The 18,033-nt window shown below is 40.7% G+C and overlaps 4 protein-coding genes across 4 annotated transcripts; all 4 read left to right on the forward strand.

The window, feature by feature from the left end:
• Positions 1-97: 97 nt before the first annotated feature.
• On the forward strand, positions 98-1,280 carry LOC141820662 (peptidyl-prolyl cis-trans isomerase FKBP17-2, chloroplastic-like). The gene is made up of 3 exons (XM_074708018.1): positions 98-551; positions 645-689; positions 770-1,280. The coding sequence occupies exons 1-3, from the start codon at positions 205-207 to the stop codon at positions 1,122-1,124; spliced, it is 747 nt and encodes a 248-aa protein (XP_074564119.1). The 5' UTR covers positions 98-204; the 3' UTR covers positions 1,125-1,280.
• A 1,510-nt stretch (positions 1,281-2,790) lies between these two features.
• Positions 2,791-4,212, forward strand: LOC141820693 (uncharacterized). Its single transcript, XM_074708060.1, has 2 exons — positions 2,791-3,688; positions 3,900-4,212. Exons 1-2 carry the CDS (start codon positions 2,900-2,902, stop codon positions 3,966-3,968), a joined length of 858 nt encoding a protein of 285 aa, XP_074564161.1. The 5' UTR covers positions 2,791-2,899; the 3' UTR covers positions 3,969-4,212.
• Positions 4,213-6,171: 1,959 nt separating this feature from the next.
• Positions 6,172-14,300, forward strand: LOC141820672 (uncharacterized). The gene is made up of 9 exons (XM_074708032.1): positions 6,172-6,533; positions 7,576-7,810; positions 7,912-8,078; positions 9,250-9,392; positions 9,563-9,740; positions 9,875-10,442; positions 11,412-11,524; positions 13,648-13,891; positions 13,989-14,300. The coding sequence occupies exons 1-9, from the start codon at positions 6,343-6,345 to the stop codon at positions 14,211-14,213; spliced, it is 2,064 nt and encodes a 687-aa protein (XP_074564133.1). The 5' UTR covers positions 6,172-6,342; the 3' UTR covers positions 14,214-14,300.
• A 717-nt stretch (positions 14,301-15,017) lies between these two features.
• LOC141820699 (uncharacterized) lies at positions 15,018-17,474 on the forward strand. The gene is made up of 6 exons (XM_074708068.1): positions 15,018-15,241; positions 15,350-15,567; positions 15,643-16,029; positions 16,098-16,466; positions 16,548-16,756; positions 16,854-17,474. Exons 1-6 carry the CDS (start codon positions 15,018-15,020, stop codon positions 17,097-17,099), a joined length of 1,653 nt encoding a protein of 550 aa, XP_074564169.1. The 3' UTR covers positions 17,100-17,474.
• Positions 17,475-18,033: the final 559 nt, after the last annotated feature.

Below are 18,033 nucleotides of genomic sequence, written 5' to 3' on the forward strand. Positions count from 1 at the left end.
ATCAGCTTATTCGATACACGTATATCTGATTAGATTCTTCTGTCCAATTAGATCTTGTCGTGCAGCTCTCTTCCTGCTTATCCAGTGACTGAGCGAAACCGACCGTATCAAGATAAGGTCAGGATTAGTGGCTCCAGTCGGGCACCGTCTTTGGCCTTGCCACCAGCAGCTCCTCCACTCCTGTCCTCGTCCCACCGGAGTCCCATGGCTTCCATCTTGGGATCGCCAGCTTTCCTCACTCGCCCACTCACAAAGCCACAGCTCGCGTGCTCGCAACCTCCCCGCTCTCAGTCTCAGTCTCAGTCTCAGCCGCCTCCGGTCGAATCCCAATCCCAACCGCCGGCGCAACCTTCGTCGGCTTCTCCACCCCCTCCAGCCCCTCAGCAGAAGCCCAAGGCCGGCGCCGACTCTACCGACTGGATCGCCTCGAGCTTGACCAGGCGGTTCGGCCTCGGTGCCGGCCTCGCGTGGGTCGGATTCCTCGCCGCTGGCGTCGTCTCCGAGCAGATCAAGACGCGCTTCGAGGTCTCTCAAGAGCAAGCCAACACCAAGTAGTTATTACTTCTCCGATTCCTCCGTTTTTCATAATACTTTACAAAAAAAACAAAAAATTTACTGACTTCGACTTTGTTCCATGAGCACAGAATCCTGGACGAGGAGGAGGAAGTGGTGCTACCAAATGGCATCAGGTACAAATCCACCACAAAGAGAACCCAAAATTGAAGCTAGAACTAAAAGAGCGAATTTGATAGATGAATTCTAACTTCAGGTACACTGAACTGAGAATGGGCGGCGGCGGTTCGCCGAGGCCAGGGGACCTGGTGGTGATTGACCTCCAGGGGAAGGTGGTCGGCGCCGGCGAGGCGTTCGTGGATACCTTTGGAGAAGGGAAGAGGCCCCTGGCACTGGTCATGGGCTCCAGGCCTTACACCAAGGGGATGTGCGAGGGTGTCGAGTACGTGCTGAGGTCGATGAAGGCCGGGGGGCAGCGGAGGGTGACTGTGCCGCCGGAACTGGGCTTCGGGGACGACGGCGCCGACTTGGGTTCCGGAGTAAGAATCCCTCCCGCCGCCAAGCTCGAGTTCGTCGTGCAGGTGGATAAGGTGTCCATTGCGCCTTCTTGAGCTCGATATGGCTCTCCTCCATCCATGGCAGGACTGTTCAAATCGTGCTTAGATTAATTGAATATGAATTGCTTGTCGAGTTCATACGTTGTTCGATGAATATGTCATTCAGAGATTGTTTAAGGTATTAAAAAAAAAACATTTTTATATTATTTATTGCTAGTGGAAGTGGACAAAAGTTTTACTATTCTTTTGATGTGCTATATATTTTTATTTATTTTTTGGAATTTTCACTCAAACGAGAGCATTGCAAAGGATTTATTTATTTATATTCGTCAAGTTACCCTAGATCATGAAGATCTAACTGTGATACAGTAGCCATGGGCAGTTGAAAGTTAAATTTTCCAGTTGCACTGGGAGGTTTAAATTCTAGCAATCTATTAATTTTGATTAATTAAGTTCGATCGATTTGATTTTTTCTAAGACTATGGTGGCCGCTACAAATTCTCACAAGCAAACACTATTTTTACGATAATTATTATATAAGCTGAATAAAATAAATAGTCAATTTCGAGTCCCATAAATATACGGGAGAAATTCACTATAAAAATAAATTAATGTTTCTTAAGATTATAATTTTATTTAGCAAATTATGAACATATGTTCCATATATTTGCCACTTTGTAGGCAATTGTTAAGGTGACATAATTGAGTTGGTTACGATAGAAGCAAAGTTGCTGAAGTGGATAAGGGTCGAATTTTGGCGACGTCGAGATAATGTCCTCCTCTGTTATGACTAACTATAGCTTCGATTTATCTCCTCACAAATAATCATGGGACCGATCGTGTGAGATTGTTAGGATGGCGAATTACATCTTTTGCTGAAGTTAAGGTGGAATATATTGATTTACCTCTTCACAAATGATCGTGGAACTGATCATATGAGGTCGTTGGGGTAACAGATTCCATCTATTGTTGAAGTTAAAATGGAATATATTGATTTACCTCCTCATAGAGGATCGTGGGATTGATCGTGTGAGACCGTTGAGATGGCAGATTTCACTTTTGCTGAAGTTAAGGTGGGATATATCTTATTTTCATGAACATGCTATTATTGCTCTCGGGATATGATTGAATTGATTACTCCGAGGACAGACTTATTAAAATGGACAAAGAATCGAATCTCAACGAAGTCAAGATAATACCTCTTCTCTTTGTAGTAACTAATTAAAATTTTTTAATTTACTTCCTCATAGATGATCATAAAATCGATAATGTAAGATCGCTTGAACGACTAATTTTATTTTATTTTTTTAACTGAAGTTAAGGTGGGATATATCTTATTTTCATTTTCATAAACATGCTAGTCGTCCTATTGCAGACTTGTTCCAAATTTTTGCCTCAATTTTTTTTAAAAAAATATTTTTCATTTAATTTACTTATTCTTTCTTTCTTTTTCTCATGAAAAAATAATATTTTTTTCCTAATAAAGACACGTAATGTGTCTTAGGTGCTTTACTGCAAAAATAACGTTCATAATTTTAGGTTTCTATATTTTGCAACTTTACCTTCGTAATAATAAATATTAAATAATAATAATAATTTTTTATCGGGTCAAGAATAATAAATATTAATTAATTAATATATTATTATTTTTATTCCCTTGTGTATATATATTTTCTTGTTAGTAATTGAGGACCTTGTCTGTCGCCCTTTCACCCGCCTCCACTCTCTATTCTCACCCTCACGTTTGAAAACCCTTCCCCGGCCCCTTCCCCTCACCGCCGGTTTCCGTGACCGCCTGCGTTGCGTCAGATCGATCAGGTCACATCCCCATGGTCACCTCCGCCGACAAGTCATCCCGCCCGCCCGATCCTGCACCGGTTCCGGCACCGGCGGCAAGGGAAGCCACGCCGCCTCGAGCGCAGGCGCCGCCGCCGGCGAGTCTCCTCCCGGCCCCCTCTTTTCCGATCTTGAAGTCGTGGGGAAGCCGGCGGGTGCTGCCCTGCGTGAGTGTGGACGGAAAAGGTGAGATCGTCGGCGGCGGCGGCCGACGGAAGACGGCAGAGCACGACGAGGAGAAGGCGGGGCGACGGGTGCCCGTTCCGGAGGACGATGGAGACGACCCGCGGATCGAAGAGGTCAGGGAGAAGCTGCTGCTTCATCTCCGAGAGGCGGCGGACCGCATGAAGCTTGCTCCGTTTTTCCGCATCGGCGGAATGAGCGAGACAGACTCCGACCCGTCGCCGGAGCCAGAGCCGTCCAACGCGGTGGAGGAACCTCCGGCCGCTCCGCGGTGGAACTTGAGGACGAGGCGCAGGGCGCCGAGGTCTCCCACCGAGAACCACCGCCACGTAAGCGGGTCCCTGCCGGCAACAAGAGAGAAGACGACGGCGCCGAGGTCTCCCACCGAGAACCACCGCCACCTATGCGGGTCCCCGCCGGGAACAAGGGAGAAGAGGGCGGTGCGGCTAAGGTCTGAGGAGCAGGAGCGGGCGAAGCGGCCCAAGTTCTCGATCTCCCTTACGAAAGAGGAGATCGACGAGGACCTCTACTCGATAACCGGGTCCAGGGCTCGCCGCCGGCCCAGGCGGCGACCGAGGACTGTCCAAAAGCTGCTCGATGTGAGTTTCCTCTCCCCATCACCGCTTCGATCCATCTTCTCGCATCTCTTCGCGTTTTCGTACGCCCTTTTTTCTCTTCCGAAAATCCCCCAATTTCGATCGATTTCCTTCGTTTCTTTGGTTGCTCTCCCCATTAACAGAAGCATTTTGTTCTTTTTGTTTTTTACTTTCGGAGATTGGATTGATCATGTCGATTTTCCTCTTCCCGCAGTCCTTGTTCCCCGGCTCGTGTCTGTCGGAGATCACCGCCGACTCCTACAAAGTACCCGACGAGAAGTAGGTAAGTTTACCTACCGGTGGCGTGATGCATTCCTCTGCAAAATCCCCCTTTTCCAGATCAGTTTTGGTCTCTGTAAAATCCGCGGCGGCCGTCTCTCTCCTCCAATTCGATCGTCGCAAACAAGAAAATTCCATTATTTGCCTCGAATATGAACCAGTTAATTTCATCGCAGCTTGCTCTGTTCGGAGACTCCGAATCGATTCCTGTTCAAATAGTTCTACTGTTTTCTTGCAATGATCTAATGCAACATCTTCGTCCATGACAATGTAAAGCGTGCTGCTTTTTTTTTTTTTGTTGTCATCTTCGATGAGCGCCTCGATCGCCTTCGTCACGACAAAATCGGGTTCTCTGTTGTTGAAAGCTGTAAACTTTTCTCCGGGGGAAGCACAGACGGTGGCGGCGGCCGCTCTGCTGGGTCAACGTTGCTGCTCCTTCCTCCAGCCGTCGCCGCAGCCGTCATGGTCGCCGTTCGTCCCTAACCTCACGCCGATTTCATCATACAGCATGCCTCGAATCGTGCAGTAAATGCATGGTGTATCTCAAGTCGCAGCATTAGAATCAATGTCGAGATTAAACGTGCATGAACGGTGGCAAGGCGCAGAGAAGCCGGCGTAGAAGAAGAACGCACCATTATTTTGCAGGCAAAATACACGTCTCTCTACCAATCAAGAATTTTAAATTAAAATTTCTTTTTCGATCCATTTTACAAAACAATTATTTTGGCTGAATTTTTATCGAATCTAAAATATTTAATTTTAAATTATAAAGATGTATCTGAGCAAAATAATGGCCATTATACAAGCGTTTTCTTGCTTTAAATCCAACTGCCCTCAAATTTACTTTGATAGTTAATGAAAAATGAATAAATTTAAAAAAATTTATAATGTTCTTTGTAAATTACAAGAACTTGTGGCAACAAGGTATTAATGGAATTGAAAATTTCTAATGGTCTTTTTTATGCTTGTTATTATTTTTCTATATTTAATTCTACATATAACTATGATTTAGGACAGTGTTTCTTCTTGGATTGTGCATCGACCAGTCTAGTTTGGAGGCCCAAACATTTCCATCAACCTTTGTGATTGGAGGCCCAACTCAATATCTTGTAGTTGTACATGGAATTCTAGTGCAAATATATTTGTATACTGTTAAATTCACCGATTATATATATGATTTGAGTGATAATTTTGAAGCTAAGTATTCTTTATTTCTTAGCTAAGTAGTGTTTACTTTTAGATAAATTATCTATTTGGTTCAAAATGGCTGTACATAATTTTTCTACATGAATCGACCAAAACTTTTAATTCCGATCGAAAGCGGGGAAATACTTTGAAGGTGCTAACTGAACTTCTTAAGTTTTGCGATCGAACCCATAGAATTTAAAAAACAAAGTAAGAGGGAATTCATACTTTTTTTTTTGACTACTTTTTTATTATATATTTTTAACAAAATGCGTTTGTAGTCTAATGAAAACTAGCGATCGATTTTTAAATTGTCAAACGTAGTCCTTGTCTCTTCTCTCTCTCGGTCATGCTCTATATATAGCTAGGCCATTGGTCCATCTCCTCCATGAGCCAAGCAGAGGCAGGCAGTTAGCAATTAGCAAGAGGACGCCCTCCTCGTCCACTGCATTGCTTGCCATGACGAAGGGATGGTATATTTTTGATTTACCTCTTCATAGATAGTTGTGGAGCCATATCCCCGATGATAGATTCTAGATCTTATTGTAGAATCTCATTTGATTATATTGGATAATATTGTAATTAAATTAAGAGTTAACCAGCATCATCTTTAGATAATGAAAAAAGCACTAGTTTAATCCCCACTAATCAACATCTTTTTGAACAAACAAAACTTTTTAGCGATGCCTAATTAAGCTGGGATTGGAATCCCATGAAGACATGCATTTGTAGACTTATTTTGCACATTTGTTTAAGAGGTTAGAGAAGATTAGTTTGTTCATGACTTGTTCTTATTGGAATAATTAATTAAAGAAGTCAACGGTCAAAGTTTTGATCAGATATCATAATCATTAATTTGCATATATATTGAAAAATTCAGATTTATGTAATAAGAAATAGGGACTTGGCGAAGAAATCGAGTGTTTCAAGGGCTGAATTGCAATTGGTTAGAATAGAGGGACATTTTTGGAGATGGCGACTGGGCGTTTTCTCGGGAAACAGGATTCCGGCTGTGTGAATGATCTTGTCAGGGCCGGTGCCTGCCTCCGAGGAGGAGTAGAGATCGCATCCCTTTCGCATCGAGAAATGTGTTAGGAAGCGGGAGCATGGTCTTCGAGGTGAATTGTTTACTGCCGCGGAACAGATTTGGGATTCGATAACAGGAGGTTCCTTGATCGATCGTTACGGAAGAGATGGCGATGATGAACAAAACGCGCGACCTGATCGAAGGGATCGTGAGAGAGGCATCGCAAAAATGGGCGCTCAACCGGGAAACCTCCCTGGAGGACGAGGTCGAGGAGATGTGCCGGTCGCCATCCGGTCGGAGGAAGTGGATCTCTCACCTTTCTCCCATTGCCAACGTCGTCGTCGGCCGCTGCTCCCTGTACCTTGACTGTCTTCATCAATGCCTTTCTTGATAAACTCACTCTTTTGCCTTGTTACTGATATTATTGCTCTGAATTAAGTTTCATGACTGCACTGATAGAAAATAAGTAATCTTTGATGCAATTCGAGAAGAGAAAGAAAAATGTTCCCTTTTTTTCATCAACTAAATGAACAGTTAAGGACCTCCTTGGGGTATTCCACGGACAGGAAAGAACACCCATATTAGTTCGGTTGGAACAATGCCAAGGTTAGCAAAGTATCAGAGGGGATGAGGTGCGGAACACACTGGTTCTTATTTGAAAAGGGATCCCCTAAAGCTAACTTTTCATTTTAGGCACGGTTATGGTTGGAGCTTTGGCAAGGGGACAATAACTTATAAATTTGTAAAGGCATGATTGTTCTTGGATGCTGGGATTGTTTGCCCACCAACATTTAATGCATATGAGGGATATATTTGGTGTCACTGTGTTTGGGTTCTGGCACGCCAGTAATTTTGGCTCTCAATTAATTTAAAAGGGGAATCAAATGGTGATATCTCTTAGCATATAATCCTTTGCTAGTATGCTTCTTGGCTGGGTTCTTTCCACTGTAAACAGAACAATTTGAGATAGCGTTTGGTTCTTAATCAACTTTTGTCCAAGCCCAAGTTAGGTCTTACCAAACTTCTTGATGAAGAAATCTGAAATCCACAGTCTTCTTTGCTAGATATGATACCATCTTGTCAACAGTGCTCATCGTGGATATATAATTTTAGTAAATTCATTGTCCTAGCCTCACCATTAGATCTCTGAACCTGACCTGTTTCCCCATTAAAATCACTGCAGTGCCAGACCTAGTCTACTGTTGCTGATTTTTTTTCCTTATTCATTGTCAAGACGGACACTTTGGCTTCATATTAGTAATATTTTGCTACTCAGAAGAATCCCTTTTGGCCTCTTAGTGCCCTAGTTAACAGGAAGATAGAGTATATCATATGATAAGACAATTTACCTTCAGCAGTTTTATTTGTTTATATATTTTTTGCTTCTATCTCGTTGCAGAATTCTCAATGTTACTATGGATGAGCTTCAAAGCAATTTTAATTCAGAAGCATCAGAAACTATAAGGAGTTCCTCAAATTATGCAAGAAACTTCTTGGAATACTCTTGCTTTAGAACCCTTGCTCTGTATACTCAAGTCTCTGGCCACCTGTCAGACAAGGCCTTTCGGCGGTTAGCATTTGATATGATGATAGCCTGGGAAGCTCCTTCAGCGGCAAGTCAGCCCACACTCAAGGTGAAGATCCATTTTCATCTTTCTTATAGTTGTGTGATTGATTATGGCTGGACAAGTGGTTCCTTTTTGGTTGTCAATTCACTGTCTTGGCTTTATCATAGGTGGCTGAGAGAACTACTGGATTTGAAGCCTTTTCTAGGATAGCACCTGCCATTCCTATCATTGCAGATGTAGTTACCTGTACCGATCTCTTTGATGTGCTCACTTCTTCAACTGGAGGTCGACTTACTTTTGCAATCTATGAGAAATATCTAGGTGCATTAGACAGGTACCTTTGCATCTAAAAGGAAGGAATCTGATTTACAAATGCTATCATGCATTGCTGGTGTTTCTTTTGTTTATCATTTGGTTGTTTATGCAGTTAGTTATCACTCCATGTTCATTAATGAGCCATGAACCGACAGTTGGTTTAATAAACTTAAACCAATTCTATGCTTCGATCTATACTAACACACTACATAAACATTTAACGAGATAAGTTATTATGCCTCCCATTGTAAGAGTGGAATGTAAGGATGACACCCACCTCCCCTTAAAATCTGTTTCGAAGGGATTTATCTTGATGAATTATTCTCAGAGATGAACACCGTTAGCTCATCCTGTGATTAAATTTAGTTTATTGTTCTTCTTATTCGCATGCATGATAATATAGAATAAGAAACAAGTCAATGAAACTAACTCAAATAGTAGGATTTAAATAACCCAAACAACAGAGTAAGTACACATAACTACTGAATCTAGCAATCCAATACAGACTAATCCCATTTTTTTTTATTAAAAAAAAAAAAAAAAACTCAAACCTAACATCACGCCAATTGATTAGCTTTCTTTCTTTGGAAGACACTCTTTCTAACTTTCATATTTATCTTTAAGTAACTTCATCAAAAAATTTAGTTGAGATGTCACAAAAATGTGCTTTAATTTAATGAAATATCATTGTCCGGAGTGGAATTTTCTTATTAATGTTCTAACATGTTATTCCTGGTATATCTTTTGGATACTTGGGATGTTGATTTCCTTCTATTTATGATGGAACTATGATCTTCTGTTCTCTATGTATTATTTTTTTCTTATGGAAGAAGTGATATCATTATGAATTAGAAGAAATTATGATTTATGAAATGGTGTTAATCCTATCACAATGATTTTGTTATACCTTCTATCATGTTTTTTCTTTTTTACTTTTTAGAAGAATTATTGCTCCAGGAACTATGACAAACAAAGTTGAATTTCAATGCCATTGTCTGTGTGACAGTAGGAGTAGCTTAATTTAATGTTCGAGTATCTGTATTACATGGTGCCTTGCTCTGCATGTAGTATACATGTCATGGGACCATTTCCCTTTAATTTAAGTTTTACTTATCTATGGCATCTTATACTCTGTTGTAGATTTGAAAATATAATGCACAACTTATCCCTTTTTTCTATTCCTTCTGCAGAGCGATAAAGAAGATGAAAACCCAGTCTGATTCACCTCTTCTTTCAGATCTTCGCCACCGTAGAGAAGAAAGGATACTTGAGGTGGATGGAACATTGACCACGCAACCAGTGCTTGAACACATAGGAACTGCTACAAGGCCTGGTACATCTTCTGATAATCCACTTTGCTTTAGTTAATCTGGAATGTAAAGATATATGGGTTGTCTATGCTCCATCAAGTCAGCTTACTTTAAGCACCTCTTATGATTTTGATTTTTGAGAGTTCCTCATTGTATGATTATGGAAATCTACTGTTTCACTAAATCTGTTCAGGGAGATTAATCCTGACAGACCATGCTCTCTATTTCGAAGCACTACGAGTTGTGACCTTTGATAAACCAAAGGTATATGAGCTTGCAGATGATCTGAAACAGAGTATCAAACCTGAACTGACTGGGCCCTGGGGTTCCCGTCTTTTTGATAAAGCTGTTATGTACAAGTCAATATCTCTGTGAGTCCCTATATCAAGTTGTAATACTGAACTTATTTTGAATATCCCTTTTTTTATTTGACTATGGTATCTATTTAGTTGTTGGAGAATATCTCATTGTAGTAATGTAATACAATTTTCTATCTTCCTTTTAGATTAGAACCTGTGATCATGGAGTTTCCCGAGCTTACAGGTCATTTTCGCCGTGATTACTGGCTAGCTATTATGCGAGAAGTTCTGTATGCACATAGATTTATTGAGAAACATGCAATTGAAGGTGTTGAGAAAGAAGAAACTCTTTCAAAAGCTGTCCTTGGTGTCCTGCGGGTGCAAGCCATTCAAGATTTAGTTTTGTCAGCTCATGTCAAATATGAGACACTTCTGATGTTCAATCTATGTGATCAGTTTCCAGGAGGTGATGTAATATTAGAAACACTAGCTAGTATGATAGCCTCTCGGAGATTGGACCGGACTAATCAATCCAATTCTGGAAATGGAATGTATTCTTTATCTGCTTTGGGAATTTTATCAAATCTAGGGCTTGTGTCACAAATTTCGATGGGAAACAAGCTTCTTGTCGGTGAAATAGTTGTTGGGGAGAGAACTTCTTTAGAAAGGGCTGTCAATGATGCCAGAATTAACTATAAACACTTAGAAAAAGCACAAGCATCAATAAATGGAGTCAAAGTAGATGGTCTTGATGCTAAGTTGGCAGTGATGAAGGTACTACACTTGCTTTTTGTTTGTTGTTGTCTATACAACTTAATGCTGTCAACCAATCATAAATTGATCTTATATATCTTTTTTCCTATCAATCTGTGACCATCTTGAATTCTTGATCTATATGCCAAACATTGGTTGCAAAAGATAGTGAAAGGACATTAGGCTCATATGTAAGTCCCTATCTCCCAATCAGTTATAGTTTCTCTTCTCTTGTATTCTTCCATCTGTCTGGTCCTCATTCAAACAGGTTTTGCTCTTGTAACGTTTTGACTAGTGACAGAAAGATAAAAAATAAATCCTCTTGCTAGATGCTTATTTGTTCATCTCTCCCTTTCTATTTTAACCCATAAACATATTTTTGGGTTGATTTTATAATTTGAAACCTCATACCATGTTGGGCGACATGGTCAAAATAATTATTTTGATAAATTACTAAAATTTGATACCACTCGACGCAAGTAATCTCTCCTGTCTCTATGTTGTTATGTCAATCATGTTGATGAATATCATATCATGCAGACACTTGATACCCCCTGATATACTACAACACACGCCAAGATGAATTGAAATTTGTAGTTTGGATTCATACAACATAATATCAAAACAATACCATTTCAAATGGGACAAAAAAAAATCTGAACTTAGATATATAATTATTATTTTTCTTCATTTTCTTTCTTCTTTTACTTCCAATTTGTCACCTACACTGAGTCAGAATGTCGGCACAATATTGACACCATATCATTTCAGTCAAAAATTGAAACTTTGACACAACTCGAGATTTTAACATTGATTGATTTTGTTTTTATCTTTGTAGAACAAAGTAGTTATTCCTGTATTTATGAATGTTAGTTGAAGCCTATTTGCATGTTAGATGGTGTTAACAATGAGTCTTTTGGATGTCATTTGTGTTATCATTTTAATAATAGTTGCTAATTAGTTAATTCTTTGAATCTTTTAATCTCGCAGGAGCTACTTCAACCCATGATTAAACTGCAGGATTTCCTTATTTCTATGGCGCGTTGGGATGAACCCATTAAGTCCACTATTTTCTGTTCTTTATCTTGTTTCATAATTTTCAGGTTTGATTCTACTACTTTTTCTGGTAATTGATCGATGCTGGATATTTAATACACAAGAATCTGAAATTAGTTTTTTGGCTGTGTTTATGTCCACCACCATCATTATATTTTACAGACATTTAATTTTATAAGTTTATGATCTATGAAAGATCACCTGATTTGCTTTATGAGTTTTTGTTAGCATTTGATATCAGAATAGCTATCTTTTTTGAGAGGAATAATAGAAATATCTACAGAAAGTTTGTTACTATGAATGATCACCAGATTCAGTTTCTGTTAGCATTTGCAGTAATTACTGTAAAATATATATTTAAGACTGAAACCTACTTAAAATATAGATCATGTTGTACTGCTGGAGCCTGCAGCATGATGCTGGTTCATGGCACAATAGCTTTGAGTTAGCCAAGAAATTCGATTTAGTAGGTAAGTGGAACAGTAGATGACTGGCGGTTAAGAGAGTCTTTAGTAGGTCTTGAAGTAGAAGATGTCTCGGTCTACGAATGTACACTTGTAATGAACGTTAACAGAAACCTAGAGTTCAGTAGTAGTAGGTGTGGTAAGTGGTGTAGATATAGGTATATGAAGCACAAGATTACTAATTTGTTAAAAGATGTTAGTATTATAAACTTGCATAGAGATCAACTGATGCATGTAGTAAACTCCAAGTAACTTGGTTTTACACAACTTTGATAATTATGTTGATGGCTACTTAAAGTTTTAGCCAGTGATATATTTTTAGAATTTTGAAAAGTTCCCCAATACTCTCCATGTATTAAAAATTTACCTTAATTTAATTTCAAAATAAGACCAAGATAATAATTTAGAGAATGAAGGATGATGAGGGAAAAGAATAGGAGAACAATGCGGACAAATAAAGTCGAGGAAGAGGGAAATGAGGCAGGGGTGAAGGAGAATGAAGTGAACAAGGTAGAGGAAGAGGAGAATGAGGTAGGGGAAGAGGAGAACGAGGTCAAAGAGGTGGAGGAAGAGAAGAATTGATGCGATTGGGTGAGCAAACGAGGAAGAAGAGTCAGTAGCATACCTCGAAGACGCTTTCTCATTGTAGGAATACTAGCTGAAGGACTTGCAATATTGGGATTCCTTGCTGAAACCTACATTCATTAGCTAAAGGACTCAATTCAACCTTGATCAAACCTGAAACACATCAAAAAGATTTGCCAACCTCATACCACATCAGGGAAGATTTGCTGACCTCATTTCACATTGTGGAAGCTTTGGCACCTCAGAAGAAGCCTCCAGTCTCTGATGCAATGTTCTATTTTTTTTGGGTTGTTTTGTGGGCGAGTTGACTGGAGAACTAGAAGTTTTACCACAACCAGCAAAATAAAATTTTAATCCATCAAATCATAGAATTGTGCCCTCTATCTCCATCAGCATGCACATTGGAAGATCCATACCGGACATCAGATTTAGACAATTATACACCAAAAGTTTTTTGCTGAAATAGGAAAATCTCAGGTTATGGTTCCATATGATGATTCTAAGTGAAGGGGGTGTGTCTTTTGAACAGATTATAATTGGAGTATAATAGAAGGAATGAAGAAAAAACAGAGAAAATTAGATAGTATTTTCAAGCAAAGGAATGAAAAATGAAATGACAGTTCATTTAATATGCTGCTAGAATTATTTGTTTGTTGCTTAGTCCTCTTGGGCAGGCAATCTGCTTCAAATACAAGTTCCAAAAAAGATGACCTTTGGATGTTATTACCAACTAATTGCCTATCAGATGCTTATTCTTATACCAAGTAGAGCCATAGGCTTTTCAGTTTGTTTTAAACCTTGGTTTGGATACCATCTTCATGTAAAAAGGGACATGTGTTTTTTTTGGTCTTGGTTATGAAATCTTGCATCACATGCTATGGACTATATGAAAAATTAATTAAAAAAACATAAATCTATTTTACTATACTACATAGGACCTAAGTACAGTAGACATATCTATGATTTCTGTTCCATGTGTCCCGTTTCTTTTAGATTTTTTCCCTACTTTTACCGCATATTCAATGCAATTTTTTTGACATATTGACAAAATTAAAGCATTGAAGCTACATTTCAGACAGATTACAAATGATCATCATTTGCTTCACATTTGGGTCGTGCAGGGAATGGCTAAGATATGTTCTTGTTCTGCTACTTGTATTTCTTGTTATCTTCATGTTGCTCACTCGAATTAGTAATCAAGGAAAGCCAATCGATGAGCTTATGGTAAAGGCTCCACCTGCTATGAACACAATGGAGCAGATATTGGCAGTTCAGAATGCCATCTCTCAACTCGAAGAGTTGGTCCAGGATGGAAATATTATTCTTTTAAAATTACGAGCTTTGCTACTGGCTGTTCCTACCCAGGTTTCTATTTTCTTCTTCACTGTTTGATAATTTCTATTTATTATTATCTGCATCACCTGGATGCTACCATTCTTAACTGTTTGATTGTCCCTAACAGGCAGCAAATAAAGCCATATTTATTCTGGTTTTAATCGCATTGGCGGTTGCTCTGCTACCTATGAAGCTTATACTCTTAATGGCATTTCTTGAAATATTCACACGGGATTCACCACCAAGAAGGGGGAGCACTGAGAAATTGACAAGAAGATTCAGAGAGTGGTGGTTCAGTGTTCCTGCAGCTCATCTCGTCGTAGAAGCAACCGAGGAAAAGAAAGAGAAGTGAACTGTTCCCTGTAGCAATCCTGGTGTCCTTGCCTTCCAAAGTTGCAAACAATTTGTTTATTCTTTTATTTTTTTTATTTATAAATGTTGAAAGTTAATCACCTTAAAGGCTTCTGTCTCATATAGATGATTAATAAGATCTGATATTTTGTGCGATCTGTACTACACGACCCCGTGCGCGACACAATTGACTCTACCGCCCTTGCCGCGCCGTTCGGCCACTGTCGACCGCCGAACCGGATCGGCGTCGGATTACGATCGAATTGTGGTCGGAATCTGACGCAATTTGATCGGAATGCGTCCGACAGTGGCACGTGCCATTTTTGACTAAATTGCGGTCGGAGACCGGTCGGGGAAGGATCGGCGTGCGATGACGGCCCTTTCTCGGTCGTGATTTGGTTGGAATCCAATCGCGATTTGGTCGGAAATCGACGCGCACCATTGTCGGCCGCATTTTTGATCAAATTGTGTCGGATTTCGATCACAATCCAGTCGGAATCCGATGCCGGATGACGCACCGACGAGTGGCACGTCGATCGGACTCAGACCGACGGCCAACAGTGGCCGGATGGCGCGGTGAGGGCGGCCGAAAGCGGCTGGGGTCGGGGAGGTGGAATACTGTGTATTTTCACATTTGGACGATTAGATCTGGTGCGTGATCGATGGTGTATCTACAAGGAAGTCGTGTAGAATATCAAAATCGTATGACTAATAATATAAGTTCATTCATATTTCTCAAAATTTTCCTTGCATAAAGCAGCAGCAGTAATAGCAATCAGCGGACTTGTTCACACCGCCACAGCAAATGCCACCGTCGTCTCCCGTTAAATGCATGCACAACGTCAGTCTCATACTTTTTGTCTCCGATTCCCATGGCCGAGCCGGCAGCAGCACTAGTACTGTGATGGTTCTCCTCTTCCTCCTCCTCCATGCCTCCACTTTCCTCACCCTCCTCCACCTCCTTGGCTTCCTCCTCACCAAGCTCTTCGTCCATCTCCTCGCCGAGTCATCCACAGCCCGCCACCAAAGGTGCCTAGCTAGCTCGCTAGCTATTTCGTCGGTTCATCATCATCATCATCCCTTTTCCTCTCTCTTTTGTTGTTAGTTTATACTGATCGGCATTAATTCCAGTTGCAGGTGCACCCATCTTGTGGCCGGAGAAGGCGAAGCAGTGATCCACGGATCCTGCTCCGAGAACGAGGAGTTCGACGCTTCCGGCGTCTTTAGCAGTGAAGAAAGCCTGTTCTTTTTTTACGGCGAAGGCTTCGTCAGTGATCCGTTACCTGAAGAAGCAGAAAAGGAAATAGTTGATGGTCACCTCGAAGATCGTGGAGTGATATCTGGGACTGTTAAAGGTGCGTCCTGTAGATTCCTTAAGCAGAAATTTAGTCTTGAATTCTAACTAATTGATCTTCGTTGCGCTGATGAAGATGAAGACCATGTTGAAATTGGAGATTCTTTGTCGGATCATGAAGAGGAAGCTGAGTTTGAGCAGAAGGAGGAGGATGATAAAGAGGAAGAAATGGCAAAGAAGGAGAAAGTGGTGTTCGATGTGAACAAAGCAGAACAGTTTGACAGTAAAAAGTTTAAGCTTGAAGAGCACACGTTGGGTGCTTCTCTTACAAGTGATTCCACTTCAAAGAGCTCCATGGAATGGAGAAGCTCTGCGATCTTCAGCGATTCAGTGACCGAATGCCCCTTTTCATCTTCGTCGCGCAGGAGTTCATCTCACTGGGAAACCTACACATTGTTCCGGAAGTACGACGAGGAGATGATGTTCTTCGATCGAATCTGCGCACAGAAACTCACTGAAGCAGGTATGTTCATCCAGTTTCTTCATGTAGATGCACCAAATATGGATACTTAGGTTTCTGCAAATGTTCAGAAACGTTTAGATCGTTAAAGTACCAAACGAGATCGATATCGCAAAGAATAATTCACAAACAAAACAAGAAGCAGACAAGCCATCGAGATCCTTATCGAGAGTTGGAATGCGTCTACGTGGCTCAGGTTTGCCTAGCTTGGGAAGCTCTCAGCTGGAACTACAACTACTTCCGGCAAAAGAATTCCAAAGGATCAGAAAGCGATCAAAAATCTTGTTGCACTGCGTGGATAGCTGAGCAATTCCAGCAGTTCCAAGTCCTCCTGCAACGATTCATCGAGAATGAGCCTTACGAGCGTGGTCGTAGGCCCGAAGTATTCGCTCGAACGAGGATCTTTTCTCCAAAATTGCTACAAGTTCCTGAATTCCGAGGTACTGTTTCAGAATCTGCAAGCGCTAACTGTGCGTTCATAGTTGCAAGCGTTAACTTGGTTTCCTCGATTAATTATCAAGATACAGAAGCAGATGAATTGGGCAAAGAGGAAATGGTTTCATCCGAAGAGTTCCTACGGATTCTCGAAGACGCGATCCGAACCTTCATGATCTTCCTCAAGGCAGACAAGGAGACACCTTGCCAGATGCTGAAAGCTCTCATCATCAAGAGAAAAACAAGCTCAGCGGACCCAAATCATCTCCATTTCCTCAAGAAAACTAACAAGAATGTGAGCCATCAATCAATCATCTTTCAATTCAGACTGCTTAACTCGCTAACAAAGTCCTTGTAGTGCTGGCTGCTGATGACTCGATATATATTTTCAGAGCAAGATGACGCTCAAAGATATGCTGAGGCCGAGAAGATGCCTGAAAAGGCAGAGGGTGAAAGGGAAACAAGAGATGGACGTGCTCATGGGCTTAACTGACATGAAGATCGTCTCCAGAGTTTTGAGGATGCCTGAGATCAGCCCAGAGCAGCTGCAATGGTGTGAGGAGAAGATGAACAAGGTGAAAGTGTGGGATGGCAGGATCCAAAGAGATTCCTCCCCACTTTTCTTCCCTGTTCACTAACTCCCACGTCACTGCTGCACAATCCACTCTACTTTAGCTGGCCTGGTGACTAGATAAAGCTCATGAAAATATGCATTCCACCTTACTTCTTTCACACAAAGCTCGATCCGGAGAGTCGACATGTCCGAATTGCCGACATTGGAAGCATGTGGAGATGCTTGAATGAAGGACAGAGATCCACGTTGGTGTACAAAAGTCGATAGGTGTGTGTTTTCCTCATGAACAATAATGCAACGCAAAAATAAAGTGAAAGCGAGGGGGAGGATAGAGACGATCGAGCTAGCACAACTTTAGCTTTACTTTGCTTTACTAGTTGAAGGTAGATGACAGACAAGAATTCACAGAATATTATATATGAACGTTCGGTGCTTGTGGCTCATGCACCAACCTTTTAACTCAGCCATTTTTAAACAGGATTATGGCACTAATCATAGCTTATAATATCTGTCTGGTAGATCGGCATGGATTAATGGTTCGATGGTGATGAACTTAATCACTGACTTTTTCAGTGTTTCAGGTGAAAGATTCCTCCTTTTGGATCTAAATATGGTGCTTTTGCATAAGCATCCTTGAAGTGGATGTCTTGCAATCCTATCAATCACGATGATGGATTGTTGGGGAAAAAGAAGTTTAGTAACAAGTTTGGATGCTAAAACAGTTTGTGTAGATCGAAACCATTTCTAGTTGAAAGTTGTGTGTTGTATAGAGAGGTTAATTAAAGGTTTTAGTGGGAATTATGGTTGTTTAGGGTTGAACTGAAATGTTTTGAGGTTAATTCTGTATCACGAACTCTTCTCTCAATATATAAGGGAGATGATGATGTTACTCTATGATCTCATATACTTTATTATATTTTTCCTATCAAATCTAACTTAAGCATCTCAAGGTCTCTGTGGGATAACTCTCGATGAGTTCTTTGACACGTATTATTCTT

Source organism: Curcuma longa, unplaced genomic scaffold (assembly GCF_044706935.1).
Source record: "Curcuma longa cultivar G26 ecotype Majalengka, Jawa Barat unplaced genomic scaffold, ITB_CL_G26_1.1 utg509_np1212_2302976_RagTag, whole genome shotgun sequence".
Taxonomy (NCBI): domain Eukaryota; kingdom Viridiplantae; phylum Streptophyta; class Magnoliopsida; order Zingiberales; family Zingiberaceae; genus Curcuma; species Curcuma longa.